General features: G+C 36.3%; 7 protein-coding genes across 7 annotated transcripts; 4 read left to right on the top strand and 3 right to left on the bottom strand.

Annotated features, from left to right (window-relative positions):
* The first annotated feature begins 829 nt into the window (after window positions 1–829).
* Window positions 830–4562, top strand: LOC18026878 (probable galacturonosyltransferase 5). Its single transcript, XM_024148472.1, has 9 exons — window positions 830–1265; window positions 1484–1518; window positions 1646–1687; window positions 1766–1907; window positions 1999–2069; window positions 2304–2575; window positions 2715–3069; window positions 3496–4017; window positions 4105–4562. The coding sequence occupies exons 1-9, from the start codon at window positions 1154–1156 to the stop codon at window positions 4378–4380; spliced, it is 1827 nt and encodes a 608-aa protein (XP_024004240.1). The 5' UTR covers window positions 830–1153; the 3' UTR covers window positions 4381–4562.
* Window positions 4563–4662: 100 nt separating this feature from the next.
* On the top strand, window positions 4663–5645 carry LOC18026877 (photosystem II reaction center W protein, chloroplastic). The gene is made up of 2 exons (XM_006410097.2): window positions 4663–4984; window positions 5195–5645. Exons 1-2 carry the CDS (start codon window positions 4891–4893, stop codon window positions 5500–5502), a joined length of 402 nt encoding a protein of 133 aa, XP_006410160.1. The 5' UTR covers window positions 4663–4890; the 3' UTR covers window positions 5503–5645.
* A 367-nt stretch (window positions 5646–6012) lies between these two features.
* On the bottom strand, window positions 6013–6387 carry LOC112081641 (probable H/ACA ribonucleoprotein complex subunit 1). The gene is made up of 2 exons (XM_024148477.1): window positions 6348–6387; window positions 6013–6267 (listed from the first exon to the last, which is right to left on the bottom strand). Exons 1-2 carry the CDS (start codon window positions 6385–6387, stop codon window positions 6095–6097), a joined length of 213 nt encoding a protein of 70 aa, XP_024004245.1. The 3' UTR covers window positions 6013–6094.
* Window positions 6388–7617: 1230 nt separating this feature from the next.
* LOC18026875 (phospholipase A1-Igamma2, chloroplastic) lies at window positions 7618–10351 on the bottom strand. Its single transcript, XM_006410096.2, has 2 exons — window positions 8851–10351; window positions 7618–7959 (listed from the first exon to the last, which is right to left on the bottom strand). The coding sequence occupies exons 1-2, from the start codon at window positions 10290–10292 to the stop codon at window positions 7713–7715; spliced, it is 1689 nt and encodes a 562-aa protein (XP_006410159.2). The 5' UTR covers window positions 10293–10351; the 3' UTR covers window positions 7618–7712.
* Window positions 10352–14214: 3863 nt separating this feature from the next.
* LOC18026876 (monothiol glutaredoxin-S9) lies at window positions 14215–14871 on the top strand. The gene has a single exon (XM_006410094.2). It carries the CDS (start codon window positions 14339–14341, stop codon window positions 14645–14647), a length of 309 nt encoding a protein of 102 aa, XP_006410157.1. The 5' UTR covers window positions 14215–14338; the 3' UTR covers window positions 14648–14871.
* On the bottom strand, window positions 14864–16924 carry LOC18026874. The gene is made up of 6 exons (XM_006410095.2): window positions 16553–16924; window positions 16234–16419; window positions 16034–16144; window positions 15700–15846; window positions 15400–15567; window positions 14864–15299 (listed from the first exon to the last, which is right to left on the bottom strand). Exons 1-6 carry the CDS (start codon window positions 16751–16753, stop codon window positions 15048–15050), a joined length of 1065 nt encoding a protein of 354 aa, XP_006410158.1. The 5' UTR covers window positions 16754–16924; the 3' UTR covers window positions 14864–15047.
* Window positions 16925–20977: 4053 nt separating this feature from the next.
* Window positions 20978–23913, top strand: LOC18026873 (root phototropism protein 2). The gene is given in 8 exon segments (XM_006410093.2): window positions 20978–21048; window positions 21153–21222; window positions 21392–21769; window positions 22405–23080; window positions 23083–23106; window positions 23109–23147; window positions 23150–23204; window positions 23206–23913. Coding segments are annotated over 8 exon segments (1782 nt in total). The 3' UTR covers window positions 23675–23913.
* The last annotated feature ends 834 nt before the right edge of the window (window positions 23914–24747 follow it).

Below are 24747 nucleotides of genomic sequence, written 5' to 3'. Positions count from 1 at the left end.
ATTTGAAGTTTGGAATCAATATCATAGAATCTTACAAAAATTTAGAGTCCTTAGATGTGAATTTTGTCTTCAAATTAGATTTCTATCATTTAACACAACCTGTCTACGTTACGAATTAGAGTCAGTTAAACATGTTTTTAATGCGTGTCTTACTTTCTTAAAATTTAATTGCCCTTATGAATAAAGTTAGGTGAAGTTAGTTTGGATTTTTGTGTGAATCATTCAGTTGATTATAACAAAATTAGAATAAGAAAAATACGGATATGGACCCAAAAAAAAATTAAAATGTGGTGATGAGTTTTTGATCATTTAGTTATCTATTCTCTATCAAATGTTTATAACATTTTTAAAAAACTAATATTTTAGACTTTTACTTCATTTTGATTCACAAAATCATAATTCAATAGTATGTTGCCACCATAATCATATGGGAGTGAATCAAAAAGATCGTTATTCGTTAAGCACATTATTATCATTTGGTTATCTTCACTCTTATCGTCATCTATCTGATAAAACTCTAAACAAATCCCCCCAAATTCCTCCAAGGTACAAGCTACGAACTTCTACGTTTGAATATCTCATGTGGACCATAGCTTCGACCACGTGTCGAAACATAAATGGTAGTTTGGGAGAATCTTCCATGGAAACCAATAAAAAAAGAAGACAAAGTGTGGCATAATATGCACCTTCATCAAGAGCATTAGTATTTAGTATCACATGCCTTCACATGTACACCGCGTCGCACTAGATCTCATCGCCTATAACTCGGTAACATTTGACATCTCTACATTAATCCATTTCCAAAAGCCTAATTAATATAATTTAAAAAGTTTATTTTTATTTTATTTTCTGTATTAAGTAAAAAAAAAAAAAAAGAGCAGAAGTCCCCGAACATGCACGAGGAAGCTCTGAATCACCGGAGATGAAAGCGTAGAGTATAAAGACTCTCGCATTAGAAGGCCACCAATTGCGGAAGGATCTCGAAGCCCTAAGCTGTTCATCGTTTCATTCATTGATTGCTTGTTAATCAAGCAGGGAATCTCCGAGATCTGTGTCTCTCCCCTCTGGGATGTGCTTCTTCTTCTTCGTGGAGAACGATTAAAGGGACACAAGTATAATATATGAAGAGCTATCTGAGAAGTTTCGTACATTGATGAATCAATTTCGTCGTCGGCGGAGGATATTGATCCTCTCGCTGCTATTGTTATCCGTTTTCGCTCCGATTGTTTTCGTTTCGAATCGGCTCAAGAGCATCACTTCCGTTGGTGAGCTTCTTCTTGATCGGTTTCTTCGATTCGCTGTCTATTTTTTGTTTCGTGGATGTTTGATTGATGGATATGGAATATAGTATAGTGGATGGAGCATCATGTGTAGAGTTGCTCGATTGCCTTGATTGAATCTCTGGAATCGCTGTTGTGGTCTCAGCTTTTGGATTACGCATCTACAAAACTTTTGATTTTGTTTACTGATTGTTTTCTGGCAGATAGAGGAGAATTTATTGAAGAGGTATCCGACATTGTAAGTATATCCTGTGCTTAGATCCCTGTTTTGATCATCTCCAGGAATCTAGAGTATTTCTGTTTACTTGTGCCAATATTTTGTTTGACGAGAAATGAACAACTGAGATGCAACTTATATTCTGCAGAGATATAAGCCGAATGATCTTAGACTTACGGCTATTGAACAGGTTCTGTTCGCTGCCACTCACATCATTTAACCGTGTTGGAGCATTCATTTTGTTCAATCGTTTTGCGTTGTAATTCAGGAAGAAGAAGGCTTCAAGGAGTCTAAAAGAATTCTACATGATCAGGAGTTAAATCCTGTTGTTTGGTCTACTTCTTCTGATAAACCTCCTGATGCTTTGCAGTATATTGAGGGAGACAAAACAACTGCTCTTTCAGAAACTGGTGGGGGTCAAAAATTTTACGATCTTGTGTTATTTTATTTTGGTGTCATTATCGTGTAAGCTTTCTTATCTGTGGATACCATGAGTTTCAGGAAACAATCTCCAAACCAATGAGGAACGAGCAGTAGTTTCACAGCAAACCACAGTAAGCTCTAATGCAGGGGTACGTATTTTAATTCAGTCGATTTAAAGATTAATCGAACTTGAGTAGTGATTAGGTTTTGAAGCAATTCACAATGTTGATCCTAGCATCTTAAAATCAACTCACAGAACACTTTCTTCTATGGACCTTGCCAACACATGTGTATAGGCAACCCAAATTAAACTGTACTCCGAGATAGTCAGATATTTTGCTTTAATTTTGCATTTTTTTCCCTTTCTTTTACCTTTGGCTCAGGAGGAACTTTCAGCAAAAGATATTCAACTTAATCATAAAACTGAATTTCGACCCCCTTTAGCTAAGAGTGAAAAGAATACAAGGGTTCAGCTTGAAAGAGCAACAAATGAGAAGGTAAAGGAGATCCGCGACAAAATAATCCAAGCAAAAGCCTATCTTAATTTGGCCCTACCTGGGAATAATTCCCAGATAGTGAAGGAGTTGAGAGTTCGAACAAAAGAGCTGGAACGGGCTGTCGGTGATGCCACCAAAGATAAGCATTTGTCAAAGAGGTAAGCACAGGTGATTGATTCAAAGGGATTCCTGTTCCATCTAGTAAATTACTTTGGCATCTAATTACAAAGCTAAAAGTTTTTACTGAATATTATGCTGATTTAGAAGAGTCATACAGAAGTGTTTTGTTTCTTTTAGCTCTCCTCAAAGATTGAAGGCCATGGAACTTGCTTTATTCAAGGTCAGTCGTGTCTTTCACAACTGCCCTGCCATTGCTACCAAACTCCATGCCATGACTTATAAATCCGAAGAGCAAGCTCGGGCGCAGAAGAAGCAAGCAGCACATTTAATGCAGCTTGCAGCAAGGACTACCCCAAAAGGGCTTCACTGCCTCTCAATGCGGTTGACAACAGAATACTTTACCCTGGATCATGAAAAAAAGGAGCTTTTGCAACAAAGTTATAACAATCCTGATCTCTACCATTATGTTGTCTTTTCTGACAATGTTTTGGCCTGTGCGGTTGTTGTTAACTCTACAATTTCCTCGGCGAAGGTAAATGCCTCACTTTTGTTCTCTTTCTTTCGACTGGTTCTGGTTCTGGTTCTATACTTGTGAATTTGATATCTAGACAGAATGCGTTAGACTTCTATTGTGGTTAATACCATAGGATTTTCCGGTTATGGAACTAGGAAAAGAAAGTTACGTTTTGTGCTCTTTGTTCGATGAACAACTTCGTCTTTTCTATTTACTGTTGAGACACCTTGTTCTGTTCTATGTTTTCATGTTCAAAATTTATGATCCATATTGTTACTCCAGTTATTATTGTAAAGCATCTTATACTAGTTCATATCGTTTATCTGAGCCACTTCATAATGCAGGATCCGTTTGTTTTTTAGTCAAAACCTGTGGTTTGGTTTATGCACGTAAGACAATATGTCCAAGTTTCTGCTGTTTAACTGTTTATATCGCTGCTTGCAGGACCCGGGAAAAATAGTATTCCATGTGGTGACGGATTCACTCAATTACCCATCAATCTCAATGTGGTTTATATTAAACCCAGACAGCAGAGCTACAGTCCAAATCCTAAACGTTGATGACATGAATGTCCTGCCTTTGGACCATGCTCAGTTGCTGATGAAGCAAAATTCAAGTGACCCACGACTCATTTCATCTCTCAACCATGCACGGTTCTATCTCCCAGATATTTTCCCAGGTCTGAACAAGATCGTATTATTCGACCATGATGTAGTTGTTCAGAGAGACCTTAGCAGACTGTGGAGCCTTGATATGAAGGGGAAAGTTGTAGGAGCTGTAGAGACTTGTCTCGAAAATGAACCTTCATTTCATTCGATGGACACATTCATAAATTTCTCAGATGCATGGGTTGCTCAGAGACTTGATCCCAAGGCTTGCACTTGGGCATTCGGGATGAATCTATTCGACCTTGCAGAATGGAGAAGACAAGACTTGACATCTGTATACCTGAAATACTTCGACCTGGTAATAACACATTTCATTCTCTTTTTAGTCCTCTCGCATCTTACATACACGTATATGTGTTGGTTTTTGAAATATTTTTGGTTGCAGGGAGTAAAAAGAAATCTGTGGAAAGCAGGGAGCTTGCCAATAGGTTGGTTGACTTTCTTGGGGCAAATGTTACCATTGGAGAAGAGATGGAATGTGGTTGGGTTAGGTCACGAATCAGGAGTCAAAGCAAGCGACATCGAACAAGCAGCGGTTATACACTACGACGGGATCATGAAACCGTGGCTTGATATCGGGATAGACAAATACAAACGGTACTGGAACATACATGTAGCTTACCATCACCCATACTTACAACGGTGCAACATTCACGATTGATTCTTTTTTTCACAAAACAAAATTCCACAAAGCTTTAGGTTCAATTCGATTCTTTTCTTCTTTGTCATTGTTATAATTAGCTTCATTCTTTTTTACGATATCTCTTGTGTAAATCTTTTGTTATTTTTTGAATACACCACACCAATTTTTCTCAAGAGCTTTCAGTTAAAAGAAACAGAGAGTTTTGTTCATTGTCTTGACCTCCGTTTTGGTTTATTTAATAAATTTATAATCCACCATTTGAGAAGAGAGAAAAAGATTGTGTTGGAGGGAAAGAGATGAAATATGACACGTGGATGGAAGCTATTGGTGGAGTATGGATAGAATCATATCCAAGTTGGATGGCTTGTGTTGATTCTGATAGATTTTTTCCACCACTGATTTAGTCGCAAGCAAAGAAATTAAAGGTTGTGTTGTTGCTATAGAACACAAGAGAGAACAAACAAAAAAAAGAAAACAAAAACTCAAATTGAAGAGAGTTTGTAGTTGTGGAAGCAAAAGAAGAGAGAAATGGCTAGCTTCACTGCCTCTGCTTCCACCATCTCCGTCGCTCGTCCAGCTCTTCTTCTCAAGCCCACCGTTGCAGTATCCACACCTGTTCTTGGTAAAGTCCTTCTCTTTTCTTCTTTTTCTTCTTCTTACTTTCTTTCTCAGATCTCATCTTGTACTAGAAACTCAATCCGGTTATGTACAAAGTGAAGATCTATGGTTGCTTAGTCTGGCTATGTATGAATCAACAAGAAGTAAAGAAACGAATATGGAACTCATTGCTTTAGAGTTGTGGAATTTGATTATTATTATTATTATTGCTCAGGTTTGCCTCCAATGAGTAAGAGGAAGGGAGGAGTGAGATGCTCGATGGAGAAAAAGCAAGAAAACGTCTCAGTCGTGGGAGCTGGAGTTTCAGCGGCGGCAACGGCGGCTTTGACGGCTGTGATGAGTAACCCGGCGATGGCTTTGGTGGATGACAGGATGTCAACGGAAGGAACAGGATTGCCTTTTGGGCTTAGCAACAACCTCTTGGGTTGGATTCTTTTTGGAGTGTTTGGTTTGATCTGGACTTTCTACTTTGTCTACACTTCTTCTCTCGAGGAGGATGAAGAATCTGGTCTTTCACTCTAAAACATTGAACTATATATGTCCTCTTTTAGCTTCAGTGTTCATCTTTCTCCGTTTCCATGTTCATGTGAGGACAATGAATCACCAATGTTCTTCTGGTTTCTTGTAATTTGAAGTAAAGATTAAAAAGACTATTTTCCTGTGTACATCTCTTTTTTTGGGCAACACTCCCTCGTAGACTCGTAGATGATGATGATTAAACATAATTAAAATTTCAACAAAACCAGACCACTGAAATGGATTAGTTGTATAGCCGTAAGAGTTAAGATTATATTGTTGTTTTGAGTCATTGAAACGAAGAACATCAAGAGTAGCAGTGTCTCTTGAAAGCAATTTACTTTTGGAGGATGAACTTATAACAATATTGATTTGATAAGTATATTGATTTGTAAATGGTTTTTCTTTTGGGTTGAAGTACGTAATTCATTAAGTAACACTAATATCCAAATTCAAGAAAGGGACCATACAATTAAAAACGGAGGATTGAAGAAGAATAAGGTAAATAGGCTGATTTTTATTTGATCGTTATTAGATAATATATTTGGTAGTACAATAAGGATCTTCAACGCATACAATTTAAAAACAGAGACATGATTCACTTGCTACCATGCAGATTATCAAAGTAACCTTTAGGGTCACTCTCAAAGTTATCTCTTGAAATGTAAGAAGATCCATTGCTCCCCGGAGCTACCATGTAGCCTCCTCCTCCTCCACCGCCACCACTTTTCCCTCCTCCTCCACCGCCACCACTTTTCCCTCCTCCTCCCCCTCCACCACCGCCGCCTTTCCCTCCTCCACCGCCACCACCACCACCGCTCCTTCCTCCTCCACCGCTTCGCCACCACCACCGCCCTTTCCACCTCCACCGCTGCCACCTTTTCCTCCCATTCTTAAATTCTTAGTTAAGTGTCTTACGTGATTTCTAAGATTTGTGGGAATGAGAAACGAGAGTGGAAGGCTGGGGTATTTATAATAGGTTAAATTTTCAAATGGGACGGTCAAAGACTCAAAAGCAGTCCTTTCCCAATACTACAATTTATTATAGTCGTTGCATTATGAATCGATTGAACCAACCCATTAGCCTCGTAAACGTAAGTAGTATCTACTCGTAAAGGAAAAAGAATTTAAGGGGTGTTATTCAATCACGGTTTTTAATAGAATTTAAATCCAACCATAATCCACTATTATTCAACTAATGATTCTAAATAATGTTTTAAAATCAAGTGTTATTGGTTCTTTTGATTGTAAATCATATTTAAGAGGTTTTAAAGTTTGGTGTTATTTAATAAAGATTTCAAATCTTTCATTAAAATCCAGTGTTATTCAAAACTAAATAATTTTTAAAATCTTTGTACATTAAGTCATTTCAAATCAATTTTAATAGAGTTTTATGAGTAAATTATTAGAATCAAAATCCAGTGTATATTGCAGAGATTTTAGAATCTAAACAAATGAATCCATCAAACTGATATCAATTTTTAAATCTAAAAGATTATAAAACATAGAAAATTCATTTTAAATTTATGATTGAATAACACCCCCTTAAAAAAGAGTCAGCCTCGGAAGATCAACTAATACATCAATAAACTTAATTAAATCTGACTACCATAATAACCATATTGATTTTGGACATTCAAACGCTGGAGATATAGACTGATCTTACTATATATACGGAAACTCAACTCGTTCACCATTTTTATGTCTTTATCTAACCAGCTTAGTGCATATTTGCTTGTCTTGTGTTTTGTGTAAATATATATAAGCACCTTTCAAATGTATTCAAATAATCTCAATATACAATTATATAAAACATAAAAGATTGTAATCAATTTGAATGGACATGAAAATATAGCAATATTTTTTTTTTGAATCAAAACTTGGACTGAAAATTGATACCAATCTGAAACTGAGTTTGTCTTAATTCCCACTTGAACATTTACAATGATCAACATAAAACGCAGTGAACTGGATTCGATTTCTAGCTGAATTTGACCAACATGCATGATGAATTCTTAAACCACTGGACCAGCATGATGTCTTGTGTGTTGTCTGTATTATATATATAAGCACGTTCATATGCATTTCAAAGATGTAATGGTATATGCTTATGCGTGCAAGTGTGGTGAATGCAAACATTTTATTTCCAAAAAACATGGATGTGATGAAATTTACAAAGGAAAATGGGATTTGTATATAAAGAAATGTGGGATTAATTAAGAAGAAGGGAGAAGACGGAGCAGAGAGAGATAATGGTGGATATCAGGAGAATGATGATCCTCAGAACGAAGACGCTCGGCTTGAATCCAACGACCTTCACTGTTCCTCACCATTCCTTTGTTCGCGTCTTGTCGCCAAAACGGTGGAACCATAAAGTGTTCTTTTAGAAAATCCGATGCTTTGTTCACTAACGCTGGGTCTCTCCCACTAGACAGCACAAATCTCTCCCCTTTCCCATGATACCTGTACAATTATCTTTACGTTAGTTCATTACTACTATGTATATAGCCTTTGTATTTAATATATGCATGCAAAGCAAACATGGGTATTATACAATTGCATATCACTAAACCGGACATTCACGCGATACTCGGGTCAATCATATTCATATATCGCAAGTCCAGCAATAATATACGTAATCCAGAAATCGTAATATAATATTCAAACTTGTTTGATCTTCTCAAATATTTTATTTATGTGAGTATCGAATTATCAAAAACAGAATTTTATATATCTTTGTCCAATCTATATATCCCACGGCTTTAATTTTGTCGTTTTCAACTTTTAGTGGAAATAAAAATACAACAAAATCTATACGACTTTTCTTAAGTTAATTATAAATTTATTAGACCATGTTCAATGGTAACAACTCTAAAGGGATACTTAAATATTCTTTAATTATTAAATTTAAAATTATCTTCATTTTATAACATATGTATCTGTTAAGCATCGCTGTTTACAACTCTTATTTAAGCATTAATGTTTAAATTATTTTATTTACGATTTAATTTTTTTTTAAAATTATCTAAGCACTCTTCCTAAGCATCTGCATTGAACATGCTCTTAGTTTTGCAAAGTCCCACCATCTAAATCAAATCAATTTTTTGTTTTTGTCGGCCTCTAGTTCATCTTCTTCTCTTCGTTTTTTTTTCCTCAAAATAAATCTGTAATCCTAGCTAGATCGAAATTTGGACACCCTAATTATTTTGCCAATTGTAATTTTGCTTTCCAAATTTTACAAATATTCTTGGTTGCATGGCTACACCAAGAAAAAAAAACTATGAAAATATTGCATGAATAACGAACTAAATATCGTCTTTAAGAAAAAAAAAAAAAGAATTAGAGGACACTGACCCGTCAAGGAGATGGAGCATAGCCTCAAGGTTATGAGCGTTAGAAAGATCGACGGAGGATTTAAGGAACGGCGAGTTCTGGTGATCCAACGCCAGCTCCTCCCCCACGTGGCAGTAACACCACGGCAAGCCCTCCGCGATCTTCATCAGCGCGTGAGGCACACTCTCGTTCAAAAACAGTCCCGGCGATTTCGGAACGACGTCGTGCACGTTCACCACTCTCATCACCTTCACTCCAAGCTCCTCAATCCTCTCCTTAAACCTCAAATTCCCCACGCGCGGCCCTCCGTAAGTCAACACCGTCACCGGAATCACCTTCCCGCTCCGACTCCGATTCAATCCCATCTCCGCCACGTCGTACGCGCTCAAAATCGCCAACGCGCCGCCGAGACTATGTCCCGTCACGGTGATGCTCAGCTCCTCGTCTTCGTCGTCGCCGTATTTCTCCACGAGACGCTTCACCTCCGCTAAGATCTGCTCACGCGCCGAGAATCTCGCGAATCTGCAGGTCGTGTCCTTATCCGTGTACAGATCTAGAAACCCGGATTCGACTTTAACGGCCGGGTCGGGGCACCGGAGATTGTTACCGGATACCGGTTTCAAATAATCCTTGAGATCCGCGATCCACTCGAGCCGCGTGACGGTTCCTCTCCACGCGATCGCGATATCTCGGCGGCCGAGGCGGTTACGCGTGGCTTCGTCGTCGGAAACCGCGACGTATCCCATCCAATTAGCGTTTTTGCTCCAAACCTTTGACCATCTCGATTTCGAGAAGAAGTTCGGGAGGTTTATGTTCGACGTCGCGTAGAGGTAACGCGCCACCTCGTAGCCGGAATCGAATATTCCGAGCGAATCGAAGAAATCGTGGCGGGAGAATCTGGAGCTGCCGCAGTATCTCGAGGAAGGATCGAAATCGAAGGCGTCGTAACAGGCCTGAGCCATTTCGCCGTAACGGATCAGCTCCGATCTAAGAACCGGGTCCATTGGATCGATTAACCCGGCCCAATCGTCTTCTCCTTGGATCTTACGCCACGTGTCTCTTAGCCTTCTCTCTTCCTCGGCTTTCTTATCGCGGCGGCGAAAATCCTCCGCCGTAATCCACTCTTCTCCGATTCCTTCGGTTTCTTCGATTAATCCGTGGTTTTCTCGCTCGAGCCTCGAAATCACGGCGGATAAAGAAGCCTCGTTGGTTCTGGACAAAGCTCTCGTAGCTGCTCGGAATCTTCTCGGCGGGAGATCGATAAACGAAGTTTCAGAGAAGCTGGTATTGAACGAAGAAGAAGAAGAAGAAGAAGAAGAAGAAGAAGAGTGACCGGTTATGGAATTCTTCTTCTGGTTAATCGTAAAAAGGTTGTGAGAAGGAATGGTCGCCATTGTTGAGAAGCTGCAGAGCTTGATTACCCAATTAAAATGTTTGAACCAGCCTTTATATATACGCATCATTAAAAAAAATATTTAAAACGTGTTATTTTTTTCTACACATAAATGGGATTGGTTACATGCTATAAAGAATTAGCCCTCGATAATATAAACACTTTATATCGTCTTGATAAGGTATGATCATATGCATTATAATTAATAGTACTACTAGTAGTATTTTTTATGTTTTTTTGGCTTGTTTTCCGAAAAAGTAAATTGGGAGTTTTAAAGTGTCAACGCATAATGATTAAAAGGCAATAAGCAGGCATTTGGGATCTGAGGATTGAGGATCGAGGATATATCTACCATGGTTATAAGTTATAACCTAATTTTAAGTTTGCGCGCGCAACTAATGTATTTTTATTTTTTGAAGTGTACGGGAAAAAGTCACTAAATTGTATGAAAATTTAAACATTGTCGTCCAATTGGTACTGTTTATTAAAAAACTAGTTAAACTTTTGGAATTATCGTAGTTATAATGACAAAATTTTATGTGTCCGTGTCGTTTGATGTATTTGATTTTTGAGATTAACGTGTACTAATTATCTTTCTTAAAGAGAAGTAGAGAACACACAACTGAATACAAATACTAGTAAATAACACAATAATTGTTTCATTTTATAGAATGTGTTTTAAAATTATACTCACGTAAAACACGAGATAAGTGTATTGAAGAATGGTTTCAAATGTAGGTGCACACTGGACAGCTGGGGACCGGACGACGTGGCTTAATATTGTATGTTCGACCATTAAGTAGTTCAATTCGTTTTAAGATTTGGAACATTACTATATTCAGGATTCTTGCACTTCGTTATAAATTATTTAAAAAATGTGAGTACCATGATAAATAAAGTCATTAAGATAAGTTTAACGCCCATCAGAAATAGAGAGAGAGTTCTAATATTGAGCGAATATGCTACTTAGATTTTAATTCTAAAAACGATGTATAATGTACTAACTTAATGAAGACACATCATATCTTTTTTAATTCTTATGAATCGAATGGTATAAACAGTAAACCGTTTAATTTTCTATTTCACTTCTATAAAGATAGCGACGACCTTTACATTGTTTCAGTATTTAAACTCAAGTTGGGTTAAATTTATTATACGACAAAAGGTTTTAAACTATTCAACTTGCCGTCAAAAGAACAAAAGAGGTTAAAGAATGACTCAACCCATCTTAAGTCAGCACCAACGGCATTGTGACAACACAGAACAAAGGCGTTTAAGATTCAAATAACAACATTCTGTCATAATATATTACAATATATATATATATATATACCCAAACTCCATGTAAATTTGCTGTAAAAAAAATTCAAACGTGAATCTATATCTAGATGCTAATAGTTAAAAGAAAAGATCGTTAAATTATTATAGACTTTAAATTTTAATGGTCTTTAACAAATGACCTAAAATGCATATGAATAGTTGACCACGACCATATCTTACAGCTCAATCTCATCACATTCTTCTGGAATGAGGTGTCCTTCCTACGTCACAACTTACTCTTATGTTTCATCTTTAAAATAGTTGGACATACGATTTAGTAAATTAGTATTAATTAACTAATAAAGGAGTATATTTTGAGAGAGATCGTGTTGAAAGATACAACTCAACATGTATTTGTTGGTGGTTCATCTGAGTATCTGACTATCTGAGAACCCAATAACCAAAATACCTCTCAAATCTCAATTTGTAATTATATTTATTATATATTACTAATAAGTGCATTAGTACAAATCAGAATCAGAAAATAATAGTATTAGGTGACTGAGTGTTATTCGATAGAGTACACGCTTTTGTAGAGATTTTGTATCGTGACATCCAAACTCACACATATTTTATATTCCTTTTCTAAAGGAGTATTATATAAATGTCATAAATCAAATGAACTATATATATGATCGTATTATTTAATTAAGTTTCAATATCAACCCATTTGTTTTTATTGGTATTAATTTATAATATTATATATATATATATATGATCGTATAAGTCATTAGTACTATGTCTCTTGCTAGAAAGTTACACGTTCATTTTTCTTCTCACTTTGCTCATAGAATTGAGACAATGCATATCATTTTATCTTTTAACATTCTTGTTTCAATTTAAAATTCATTATCTTTTGAAGTCTTTTTGATATATATATAAGTCATTAATGTTTTACTTTTTCTTAAAAGCTAGATAACACATTTTTGAAAACCCTACTAAAACCTTGTCTATATGAAACACGGCCATAAACACAAACACGCAAGTAAAATATACATACAAATATCAGTTTTATTGAAACTTCGGAGAAATAGAGTAACTTAATACACAAATTGAATATTCAAAAATGTAACAAAACGTAATTTAGAAGAGGGTGTGGGTAAGCAATGATAAGAAAAGAAATGTGAAAGGAAAAGAGACATGTTTTAGTCAAAGATGTTTACCGTAGGATCGGCTGTTCACATCACCATCCTCTCTACCCACTTCTTAAAAATTACGTTGTGAGATGACCACATAACATTTATCCATTCACCTTTTTCAATCATATACTTTAGTCTATATAAAAAGAAAGTTCTCTAAAAGGTAAGTCTTTGATCGTACGGTCAAAATTTTGTAGTGGATATAGTAGTGTGGAAAATTTTACCACTCTTGTCTAATGGAACCTTATTTTAATCCGATATATCATAATATCTTACAACATGATCCATCTCACATGTTGTTTTTGGGTTTAGAACCTTATTTTAGTTACATGACGGCTTGAAGAAATCATTAGTCTTCGGACAAAAACCCACCTATTAGAGCAATATAGAGTGAAAATCTAAGCTGAAAGAACTGAAATAAATCGACAATGTGCCATAAAATGTCCAAAAAGCTAACAGGCTCAAACTTTTTGTAGACGTCCTAGCTTTTTGAGCTCATAATAATATTCTGAAAAAATTAACATCAAAGTAATAAGGACACATATACCGTTCGATTGATATTCAAAATGGCCATATTAATATAAGGAGGAAAAAAACATATTTTTGTTGAGTTTAATGATATTTTAACTCAAAACTGATTGATTTCTTTGAGATGATGGTTTTTCTGGTCCATCACCAATCGAATCGCACTCTAGTGACAGTCACATATGTTATATACTCTCTTCAAACAGAATTTTCATGTAATTTCAATTTAAAGCTAATTAGCAATAAGCCTCTTAACATACTATCTTAGTTACGATGTAAGATTCCTAACAGATTCATTGATCAACTTTAATCAAATGAGTCAAGAGGGAAAGCAAGAATATATAGGCAAATTGTTGAAAGTGAAATGGCACACAAGAGAAGCCCATAGGATTTTTATTCCTTCATGATCTGTACTGAAGTGAGATTGAGAGAATCTCACAAAGACAAATCATATCTTATTGTACAGTGACATGTTTCAAGAATAGGGTTTTTACTGTTGACACACATACACGAACATATCCATCAAAACCAGCCTGATCTCTTTTCGTGGCTGCCAAAAATACCGTCAATCCAGAGAAGAATATAAGCATATCTCTTGGATTATTCGCCACCACATTGAGCTATCTCACACCCTTCATCTGAGCATGATTCTTGAAACAAAATACTTCAAGAGAAAAAGTGGAAGCTTGGTCCACATAAAACATAAAATTCTAATTCTCATGCATAAAAGTTCTTGTAAATAAATATAAACATGTGCCATATTCTTTAGCATATCTGCAACAAACAAGCATATGGTCCTGTTCAATCAACATGCTCATTTTGGTATCTAGGAGGACAAAATGGGTAGGTTAATTATGATAATGCAACTTTTGTTAATTTGGTTCACAATAAAGTCACTTTGATGAACTTGGGGAACCTTTTGGGACGATCTTATGTGATCTCTTTCTCTCTTTTGTGGTCTCAACATTCTTTTCTTCTTCCTTTGTTTGGTTATAAATAGCCTACAATTCAAGAACTCAAGTCTCAGGCAACACAGAGCTATACTAGGGAGAAACAAAGGAAGATTTTGTTTCTCCTTCTTCAAGAAACAAGCCCTAGCTAGATTGATTGAGACTACTTCCTTCAAGAAGCCATGGACAAAGTTGTGAGAATGTCATCAGAGAAAGGAGTGGTTATATTCAGCAAGAGCTCGTGTTGCCTGTCTTATGCAGTCCAAGTCCTCTTCCAAGACCTTGGGGTTCACCCAACCGTCCATGAGATCGATAAAGACCCTGATTGTCGTGAGATCGAGAAAGCCCTAATGAGGCTCGGGTGTTCCACGCCGGTCCCAGCCATCTTTGTGGGCGGTAAGCTCGTTGGTTCGACCAATGAAGTCATGTCGATGCACCTAAGCGGCTCGCTGGTTCCACTGGTTAAGCCATTTCAGGCCAATCTATGTTAAATAAGGTGTTCTAACTTTCTAAACCTAAGAATTTGTATTTCAATAAGAAACAACCAAAAAAAAAACAAAACACAATGGTTTTAGCCTAATGCAACCTTTGTAATGTAGCTTTATAAATACTGTTCGTTTTGTAATCTCATCAAAGATCCTACAATAATTGACTAATTTATACAACCAGTTTGTAATTTTAGCCTTTATGGTAACATTTCAGGGGAATCAATGAACATTTTTTTTATTTGAAATAATTAAGGGTAATAAATTAACATTCATTGCTAAATTCCCAAAAAGAAGAGAATACAAAAGTACATATATTTCTACAGATACAGAGCGATTACAGACAACGATTTGACTTGTTGTCTGATTCACTACAACAACAGAATAAACTGAGACTTGTAGTGTCTCACTTGAACTCCAAGACTTTTGGGTTTTGAGGAGTTTTCGAGATATCTGATGAAGAAGACATTGAAGTAACATTAATAGGATAAACCTCACTTACTTCTTCAGTCTTCTCATCAAAGTAGACCACATCCTGCATCGTGAGCTGATGATATTCCACAACTCCTCTCAGATAGAGGTTTTCGCGAGTGTATATCGAGTTCTCGTGAGCCAAACGAGCCTTCTCAGCCAATAATGTTTCAAGCTGAAGTCGCACCTATTAGAGGAAAGAAAGAAAAATACACAACCAAAGATCAGAAATGTGCATAAAATGTGAAAACGTTAAGGCTTTGTAAAGAGTAAAAAGGAATCCATACCAGATCATCATCATCCGTTTGGCTGTTACCACCATTACGATTCTCCCTCAGAACCTTATTTTCCTCTTCCAGTTGAGCGCATCGCTGCTTTGCAAAGGCTAAATCAGATTTTACCATCTTCAGCTCCCGAAGAAGAAGCTTTGACTTGGCAGCCATGGCCATTGCAACCTGTTGAGATAACATTGTAGTTAGTTTGAGTATTAATATCTGGATTTTAACACCGAAGTGCATAACTCGAAAATTTTCCATAATCAGTTGCTGCTGGTCAGCCAATTAAATGATACAGAGCGGCCACCTTACGTCGCGAGATGCCTTTAGTTGAATTTCCAAATCTGCTTGGATCTCAGGATTCTGCTGGTTACGCGTAAGGCTTGGCTTCTTTTTAATCTTTTTACGGGTTTCTTGAATGATCCCTGCAGTACGATTCTCCACAGCTGTAATACCCCCCTAAGGAAGTTTCACAGGCAAACAACAATCTCAGTTCAATAAACTCTCATTTAATGCAAGTGCAGAAGATTGCATCAAAACACACAAGTATGCATATGCTTCTTTATACACAAAAAGTGTGAGAACTCGCATAACCTAAAGTCTCTTGAAGTGCCATAAAAGGGTGCATAAAGAGAAAGAATCTAACCTCAACTACAGTACCAATGGTGCCACCAATGTAATTTAATGATGAAGTGATTGCGTCTAAGCGTCTCTGTAATGAAGGAATCTCCGTTTTCCTACCCGTCTGACCAGCTTCCTGAAACATGGAAATGAATTATACAACTCCATAAGAACAAGAGAATTAGAGGACCAAAACACAACAGTGTAGATGAAACTTTCATAAACCTTAGTCTCTGAAGTCGAAGAAGGCAAGTTCTGCTCCATCTTCCTAGGACTTTGAGGGGGTTGATGATGAGGATCATCATCCTCATCATCCAAAAGAGCCTTTGCTTTACTAGCTAGACTTCCCCAAAAGCTTCGTTTCGGTTCGTTCAAGCTTTTCATAGAGGTGTACTCATGGTGCTTCACTTCCTATTCAACAGCGAGGCATTTCAATTGAAGCAAAACCCATGAATCATTCCTACTTCTAATACAGACTAAACGAGCAATTAAGCGAATCGAGGAAACACGAGAAAGAGAGAAAGGAAAAACAAAAAGGCGAAACCTTGGGAGGAGTGGGAGCAGGAGCAGAAGAAGGAGACGAGTAGGCAGAGGAAAGAGAAGAGTCTCTATGCGCAGAAGATGCTCGAATTGCTTTCGCAGCGAGAGATGATGCAGCAGAAGATGAAGCCGAAGGCGGAAATGACGAGGAAGACGAATAAGAGTTCCTCGACATCATCCTTTCCTTATCTCTATCCGTCTCCATAATTTAGATCTTTGAGTCCCTCAAAATCTGATATCTGAATATCTTAAATACCCTTCATCAACTTCTCTCACGCTCAACCACAGTCTCTGATTTTGTGGATCAATCTAGGGTTTTCCTGTGAGCTTCTCTTTGGATCTCGTCCCAAATGTGATGTCAAATTTTTCAATTTTGGTGTCGTCAACGCAAATGTGCTATCAAATTCCAATCGTCAACGGGTACAGAGTTTAATTCCGGTTTATTTGAATCTTTCGTTTTCCGCGATTCTATTGAACCGGACTCCCCTTAAATTAGACATTGATTGTTTTTTCATTAAATTATTTTGAGCCAGCTTACAAATTCTGTTTAATCGGGATTTAACAACAGTAAGGCACATGTTTGTCACCTACAAATTTCTAGTTTACCTAAAGTTCCTAATACCTAATATCTACAACAAATTAATCAATGAACACACACACTCGTTTGCTTAACGATGAATAAGCGTCAAGAACTTACATGAAATCTTGACGTTCTTGACGTCAAGAACTTACATGAAATTTGTTACAAAAAAAAAAAACTTAATGAAATCATTTCTCATGATCAAATCATGTGTTGTGAATTACCTCAAATCAAACTAGAAGAAGGTGATAACCAAAAGAAAGAAATCACAAATTTGAGGAGAACACCCGAAACAACAGAATGTGTTAAGCAGATTTTGAATGTGATTTCTCGATGAATAAGATAATCACGATATTATGTGAGTTAATAAGCCACAATAATGACAAATCACAAATCACAAATCATACTATCAATTTACTCTCCCATCAACTTGGTTACCTGAACCGACACAAACCAAAGTATTCTTACACAGTAGCGAACCCACGTTCAACTTTACGGATTCACATGACACCGTACAAAGTATAAATAGTGGTTTTGTTCTTATACAGTAGAGACTAAATTTGGATCAGCTGGTTGATATCTAGGTTAATTCTATCATCTACACATGACACCGGTTAAGTTTTATGGACAGTTGGCCTTCATCCAAGTCATGTTCTCACATCTTAACCAAAGATCTTTCATGTAGACGAAGCTTTAACGGATAATACATAGTAAAAAATTTGATTCTAAAAATATATCTAAAAAATTAGGATACTCGTAAAATTATTTGTTTATGAATACTATTTATAAAAATTCAGGCTACATCAAACTTTTTATATTTGTTGAAATCTTTCGAAATCTAAAAAAAATATAGAGACAAAAACTAAATCATTAATCAATGAAAAAATTTCAATGTTAAACATTTAACCTAAAAAACATTTTATATTTTAACCTCAAAAATTCTAAACAATAAATAAACCATCAATATTATCGCGGTGTAGCCATATGGTGATGGATAATCATCCTGTTTGATTTGTAGATTTGATCCATTTATAGAGAGTCAGTCACATATTTCAGATAGAAAATAAATCTTAATTTTTCTGTAATGGAAACAATTCATGGATGCTGCTAATTTATAGCATGCATGTTACCATAAAAGGATCCACATGCCACAACTCTCACAGTCACACACGAGAAGAGAAATTTGAGTCAATTGTTTGTGTGCATGACTATTGTTGGGCTTCGTGGCGTTGCATCAAATTGGCTTTGCAATAACTAGTGTATGTTTCTCGGTCAAAGCATTATATTAAAAGAAAATCTCGTGTGTTTGATTATTTCTTTCTTGGATCTTTTGGTCAACTACATCAAGCGAGTTTCGAGTGACAGTTTCATAGCGTTGACTCTATCCACATTTATGCAACTCCCCCAACCATAGATAACGGATAAGAGATTACTCAAAATGAAAGCGAGATGTTCTAAACTCGTCTGGCGTTTCTTAAGAAGACGACATTAGATGAAGCGTGATTAGGGAAATTGACGTAGACATTGGGCCTTTTTGACAAATAACCAACTTTGGCCCAAATTGTTCTTTTGTGGTTTTCAGTTTGTTTTCTTGTTACATCTTTTTCTTCGGCTTTGTTTTGTTAAATGTCTCGTCGTCGGTTTGGCCACTGAGAGGTCGGGATCGTTGTTCATTATTACACAGCCCCACCCGTAAATTAAAATCTTTAGTATCAGAATCATGAATCCCATCTATAATATGTTCAAATCGTTTCGAAAATTCGAAAATTTGGACATATCCATAAACAGATATGAAAATTTGTTCTAGCTAAGCTCAAATACTTTTGTGTATATTGAAATAAACCAAAATATAACCGAATTATCCGAAGTGTCAATCCTTAGATGTTAACTAATATTGTCAAAATTTGTTGATTGAAACTAGACGGCATTACAGCTCAGGGCGTTTGTACTTTTGTTAATAGATGATGATAGCACCATCCTCTATGGTCCAACTTAATTATATATTTCCAAACATGAATGCTTCATCCCGATAATTTAGAGTTTATATTATACCAAGACTTGGCTTAGCACCTTAACAGTTTGAATAATCATTTTCTCTAAACTAATGAATTTATATGTTTATATCATGCATCTACACATGACTTGGAGGATAACTGTCCATGAAACTTAACATAGTATTATATTTTACCAGATTATTAGTTGGATGGTCCAAATATTATTACTTATCTTAGAATCAATTATTGTGTGAGATGAACCGATTAAAACTATCATGAACATTGTAATACTTGCGTTAGTACTATATATATTGTGTTTGGATCAAAACCAATTGCATAGAAGAAAAATAGAGGTTTTTGATGTAAGAATTACTAAAGAGTCTTTTTTTTTTTACTGAATAATCTTTGAACTTTGTATGTAGACCCATAGTATAATCTTCAAATTCAAACTACAAAATAGTCTAAAAACTAGTCTCACCGGCAGAACAAATTATTTGGGCAACTAGGCAATGTAGAGAGACGTGAGATATCTAAGAGGCGATAGGGACACGTGTATGCTAATGATTTGATTAAAAAATCGAAATTGGATTCTGAGGGATGATTTGTTGACGTAGCGAAGCCAGAGACCACGAGGTTTAAGAAAGAAGGATCACCACATATTTGGACTGGGCCAATCCATGACATGTTCCTACTTTTCCTAACTTCCATGGCTCCCACATCTCTCTACTCGTACATCCACTTTTTTTTTTTTCAATTATATATATATATATATATATATTTTGAAGATTTTCTTATCTGTCAATGATTCACATGCACTGCTTTTTCTTCTATATTCAGCATTTCCTTCCTTTAATTCAGAATTTTTAGGCTTTTAACATGTGAAACCTTTATATTCATATCACTGTCTCATAAACCAAACCAAAAGTAAGATTGTGATTTTTGTTATCCTTGACCGATTCACTCTACCAATTTGTGCCAACAATCGAATGAATGTTATCGGATATTATGTTAGAGGACGATCGATTGGCTCGTTTTTTGGACAAAACATTGGTTAATACTGAATTTATATGATAATTAAACGTATCACTGGATCTATTCGTTTATTCGTCTGCCACATTTTGTCCTGACTTTTATCTTCAGTTGCCATGAGATTGCTTACTCATAACAGCTTTCTTCTGACAATATATCTCTCATGTCCCTCGTTTTATATTACGAGTATATGATCTATTACTATTAATCTGCATGTTTTGTGGTTTTCAATGTTTTAAATCATGCATATCACCCTAACATTTACGAGTAAAACAGTAGTTATTATTCTAATGCAAGTAATTAGGTAGCTAAATTAGTAAGTAACAAATATCGCTGCAAATAGTTGTAGTAACTAGTAAACATCTACGTACCAAGCATGAAGCATGTTGTAAAAAGTGACATTTAATAGTAGGTTAAATATTCAAAGATAAAATTTCATAAAACTAACTACAGAAAAGGTGTTACATGTTACCTACAACCATTAATATTACCAAGGGATCTTTAGCTATTACCTAAAACAGCGGTCAATTCAAGAATATATCCAAATATGGAAAAGTTAAAAGAAAAAAATGGTGAAAAAGGAAAGTAAACGATGAAGACCAACACAAAGATTAGAGTGAGTGGGTTAACTAAAAGAGATAATTATGAACAACATAACAAAACGACAAATAAAAACATTAGAAAAGAAATGAAGACAGAAGAAACCAAACGTACATATTTTCATAGCAAATGGGTGGATTGAATGGACCCACGTTAAATAATTTTCAATATATAGACACTCTACAACTATGCCTCTATCGTCTCCTTCACTTCACAACCAATAAAAATGGCGACAGAAGGAAAAAACCCCATCAACATGAACACAATGTCTTCATCTCTTCAGAGAACCGGTCAATGGTACGAACCGGTCTAGTTTCACCTCTATACTCGCCGGAGAACTTTCCCGGCCGGCTTATCCCTAATCACTTTAAATTCTAACATGTATATTTGTATTAATGCAGGGTTTTCTCACAAGATATTCCAACCGATGTAGTAGTTGAAGTCGGAGAAGCCAATTTCTCTCTTCATAAGGTAGTTAACAACAAATCTTGGTTCTTGATTCACATCATTTTTAATATAAAAACAAAATGGTTTATTTCTTTCTTGGTGGTCTATAATTGTATATACAAACCATTAAGTTACATATTCCATTATGATTAATTTCAAGAAGTTTTATTATTCATTTCTTGATCTCATGTAGTTCATGCTAGTGGCGAAGAGTAACTACATAAGGAAGCTAATAATGGAATCCAAAGATAGCGACGTGACGAGAATTGATCTCTCGGATATCCCCGGAGGTCCAGAGATGTTCGAGAAAGCTGCTAAATTCTGTTACGGTGTTAACTTCGAGATTACCGTGCAGAACGTGGCGGCTCTTCATTGCGCCGCCGAGTTTCTTCAGATGACCGATAAGTACTGCGACAACAACCTCGCTGGTCGGACTCAAGATTTTCTTTCTCAGGTCGCTCTCTCTAGCCTCTCCGGAGCCATCGTCGTCCTCAAGTCTTGCGAGATTCTCCTTCCTATTTCTCGTGATCTTGGTATTGTTCGCCGTTGCGTTGACGTCGTCGGTGCTAAGGTTTTTAATAACTCATTCTCACTTATACTTTCTAAGTTTTAGATCTCGATTTTGGTTAGTATTTAGTTTTTCTTTTTCTTTGTTTCAGTCTTTACAGTTTACGCAGTAGTAATTAAAATAGACTCATATTAATTATTTAGAACGGTCTTATGCTATATGTCGTTATCTAGTAATTCTTTCAAAGAAATTTAAGTTTCCTAAGTGACAAAAGCTAAGTATTCGTTTATGTTGACGTTTACATTGCAAAAAAATAGTTGGCTTTTCAAATGATTTTGGGATTAGTTTAGGTTTCGGTTTAACATCCAAATTTTATTAAGAAAGGAAAAAAAAATAGATTGTTTTATTTGTTTTTAAGTGGTTTCTTCTACTTGAAACATGAATATATTACCCTTTTTGGGATTTAGATTATAAATTAGATAAAATCTTCTTACTTGTAGTTTCAGATACGATAGAGATTTTTTTTTTTTAAAATTCGGTTTCGGTGTTTTGTGTATACTGAACACACTTATTTCTATGTACTCTGTTTCAGTTCCGTGAGTCTCAAGTATCGATAGTTTTGCCTCCATGAGTTTTTGTAGTGCTTATTACATTAACTGATACAAGTTTTGGTTTTGTTTATTTTTGGTATTAAAAAGGCTTGCAACGAGGCAATGTTTCCGTGTCGATCACCACCGAATTGGTGGACAGAGGAGCTCTGTATCTTAGACGTTGACTTCTTCTCCGACGTCGTAGCTTCCATGAAACAGAGAGGCCTGAAACCTTCTTCCTTAGCCTCTGCAATCATCACCTACACCGAGAAATCCTTAAGAGACCTCGTCAGAGACCATTCCGGCAGAGGAATCAAGTATTCCGATCCCGAAAACAACGGCTCCGACGAGAGATCCCAACAGAGAGATCTCGTTGAATCAATCGTCACTCTCTTACCTTCAGACAAAGGGCTTTTCCCTGTCAACTTCCTCTGTTCTCTCCTCCGTTGCGCCGTCTTCTTGGACACCTCACTCACCAGCAAGAACGAGCTCGAGAAACGAATCTCCGTCGTCCTCGAGCACGTCTCCGTCGACGATCTCTTGATCCCGTCTTTCACCTACGACGGCGAACGGTTACTAGACCTCGACAGCGTCAGAAGAATCATCTCTGTTTTCGTCGAGAAAGAGAAAAACGTCGGAGTTTTCAACGGCGGAGATTTCAACAGAGGATTATGCTCTGTTTCTCTCCAGAGAGTTTCGAAGACAGTTGATTCTTACTTAGCAGAGATCGCTAGCTACGGAGAGCTAACCATCTCCGAGTTCGACGCGATCGCGAATCTCGTTCCCAATCCGCTAGAAAATCAGACGACGATCTTACAGAGCCATTGACATCTTCTTGAAAGCTCATCCGAATCTGACGAGATCGAGAGAGAGAAAGTGTGTAGCTCAATGGATCCTCTCAAGCTTTCTACGACGCACGTCTCACGCTTCGCAGAACAAGAGATTACCTGTAAACATCGTTCTCCACGCGCTTTACTACGACCAGTTAAAGCTAAGAAGCGGGGTTGAAGATAAAGAAGGAGCAGTGGTTATGGTCCCCGAGGCTTTAGCGACACGTGGACAGGTTAAAGCTGATACTTCGTTGGCTAAAGAGAACGAAGCTTTGAGGAGTGAGCTGATGAAGATGAAGATGTATGTTTCTGATCTGCAGAAGAATAAACAGAGTGGTGGTGGTGGTGCAGGAGCTTCTTCTTCGAATTCATCGTCGTTGGTGAACAGTAAGAAGAGCAACAAACCTACTTTCTTCTCTTCTGTTTCGAAGAAACTTGGGAAGTTGAATCCTTTTAGACATGGGTCTAAAGATACTTCGAACATTGATGAAGATCTTGCTGGTGTTGATATTACTAAGCCAAGAAGACGAAGATTCTCAATCTCTTAGAAGAGTAAAAGAAACGTTTGATCATTTACCTTTTCTGTGTTTTTGGTCTGTGTGTGTGTGTTTTTGTGTATAACTCCTTTAGTTTAGTGTGCTCTCTTTTTTTTTTCATTTTTTTTTCCTTTTGATGCGTGACTTTTGTTTTTGGAAGGTGTGTTTATTGTTTAATAATGAGTTTGGGATATTCGAAATTTCGAACTAAGAACAGAAAATATATACCAGCTTAAATAATTTTTGATGTATGATCTATATATGCATGCCGCATCAATGAAGGTATTTTTCATTTCTCGCTGACTTTGGCATTAGATTTTTAGTACATTGTAATTGTAATGACTGAAAATTATTGCACCTTTTAGAAATAAAAAAAAAAAATCTAAGGAAATTTATCATTTATGTATGTAATATTAAATCACATCTATCAAATTAAACATAATATTAATTAATAAAAATAGAATATAATACAAAAATTCTGCGATTTAGTCAAGTTTATAATAAATCAAAATTGTAACGCTATGTAGTCTTTTCCAGTTTTTGTTCTTGATGGACTCTAGACCGATTGCAAAATCCCATAGTAAAAACAGATTGGCCCATTACATATCTCAGGAAAATCCTAACCCTAACCAAATCGAACCTATTGTTTAGATCGAAGATATTACTATCAAGACCATCTTCTTTTTCCGCTGACTTCAATTTCTGATTTGTTCATCTCTGTTTCTTCGATATCTCATCTTCTTTCCGTATAATCATGGACGAACCTGAATATAACCTGCAGCATTTACATTTCCATGATAAGATTTTGGAATTTCTTTTGATTATCTTTGGTGTTTGAATGGTGATAGTATTGAACATCTCCTTCTCTCGTTTAGATATTGTTTAGATCGAAGATATTACTATCAAGACCATCTTCTTTTTCCCGCTGATTTCAACTTCCGATTTGTTCATTTCTGTTTCTTCAATATCTCATCGTCTTTCCGTAAAATCATGGACGAACCTGAATGTAACCTGCAACATTTACATTTCCATGGTAAGATTTTGGAATTTCTTTTGATTACCTTTAGTGTTTGAATGGTGATAGT

This window comes from Eutrema salsugineum, unplaced genomic scaffold, assembly GCF_000478725.1.
Source record: "Eutrema salsugineum unplaced genomic scaffold, Eutsalg1_0 scaffold_10, whole genome shotgun sequence".
Taxonomy (NCBI): domain Eukaryota; kingdom Viridiplantae; phylum Streptophyta; class Magnoliopsida; order Brassicales; family Brassicaceae; genus Eutrema; species Eutrema salsugineum.
The sequence above is the reverse complement of the archived record's forward strand: the minus strand, read 5'-3'. Positions and strand labels throughout refer to the sequence as shown.